At 48.4% G+C, this 690-nt stretch overlaps 1 protein-coding gene across 1 annotated transcript in view; it reads left to right on the plus strand.

The window, feature by feature from the left end:
- Nucleotides 1–690, plus strand: part of LOC109973457 (glutaryl-CoA dehydrogenase, mitochondrial) — a 5,245-nt gene extending 4,555 nt beyond the window's left edge. The window contains exon 13 of the mRNA XM_020623076.1: nucleotides 653–690. Coding sequence (XP_020478732.1) covers nucleotides 653–690 — 38 coding nt within the window. The remainder of the gene's footprint in view (nucleotides 1–652) is intronic.

A 690-nucleotide genomic window follows, 5' to 3' on the forward strand; every position in this document is an offset into this window, starting at 1 on the left:
GTGTAGCACAGAGATCTTTCCCAGTTGTACAAAGTACATGTCAGTGTTATTCACAGCAGTGAAGCGTGCACGGTCTGAGTGAGGTGGATGAGAAGCCAACACTGTAATCATAGAGTCACAACATGTCTGCAGCTGCGTGTTGAACTTCGACCCTACCAACAGGTGCCAGGGCGATGTGACACATCTCTGGCTCCAACATGAAGATGTCATAAGTTTGCATGGTTTGTCAAATGATGTTAGTCTGAGCTGTAATAAATGAAAGTTATTTGAGTCTGTCTGAAGAGCAGTGACGTGAAGCTGTGTACAATGAGAGCAGCTCCCTCACCAGCAGGCCTGTTGCCATCAGCTGCCATGTTGGTGGGAGGGCTACTGTAAATCCCTCTGTCCCTATTAACTCATGACCTTATTGTGACTTCAGCAAAGATGAGACTCATAGATTTAGTCAGTAGAAATAGCACAAGATACTGTTCACATGGAATAGAGTGGTGATGGAACCATGAATGGCTGTGAACCCAGATGGGAGCTTTTCTGCAGACAGAGCAGGAGTGCACAGCTACTGTGAAGACCAAGAGGCGTGGTGCACTTCAGATTCCTGAGGGGTGAACGCACAAGCCCTTTGACACCGTGTGTCCCTGCCTGGCTTCATGTGCAGGAGGTGACGGAGCAGTGAGCATCATCCCAGGGGATTAG

This window comes from Monopterus albus, unplaced genomic scaffold (assembly GCF_001952655.1).
Source record: "Monopterus albus unplaced genomic scaffold, M_albus_1.0 scaffold292.1, whole genome shotgun sequence".
NCBI classification, from domain to species: domain Eukaryota; kingdom Metazoa; phylum Chordata; class Actinopteri; order Synbranchiformes; family Synbranchidae; genus Monopterus; species Monopterus albus.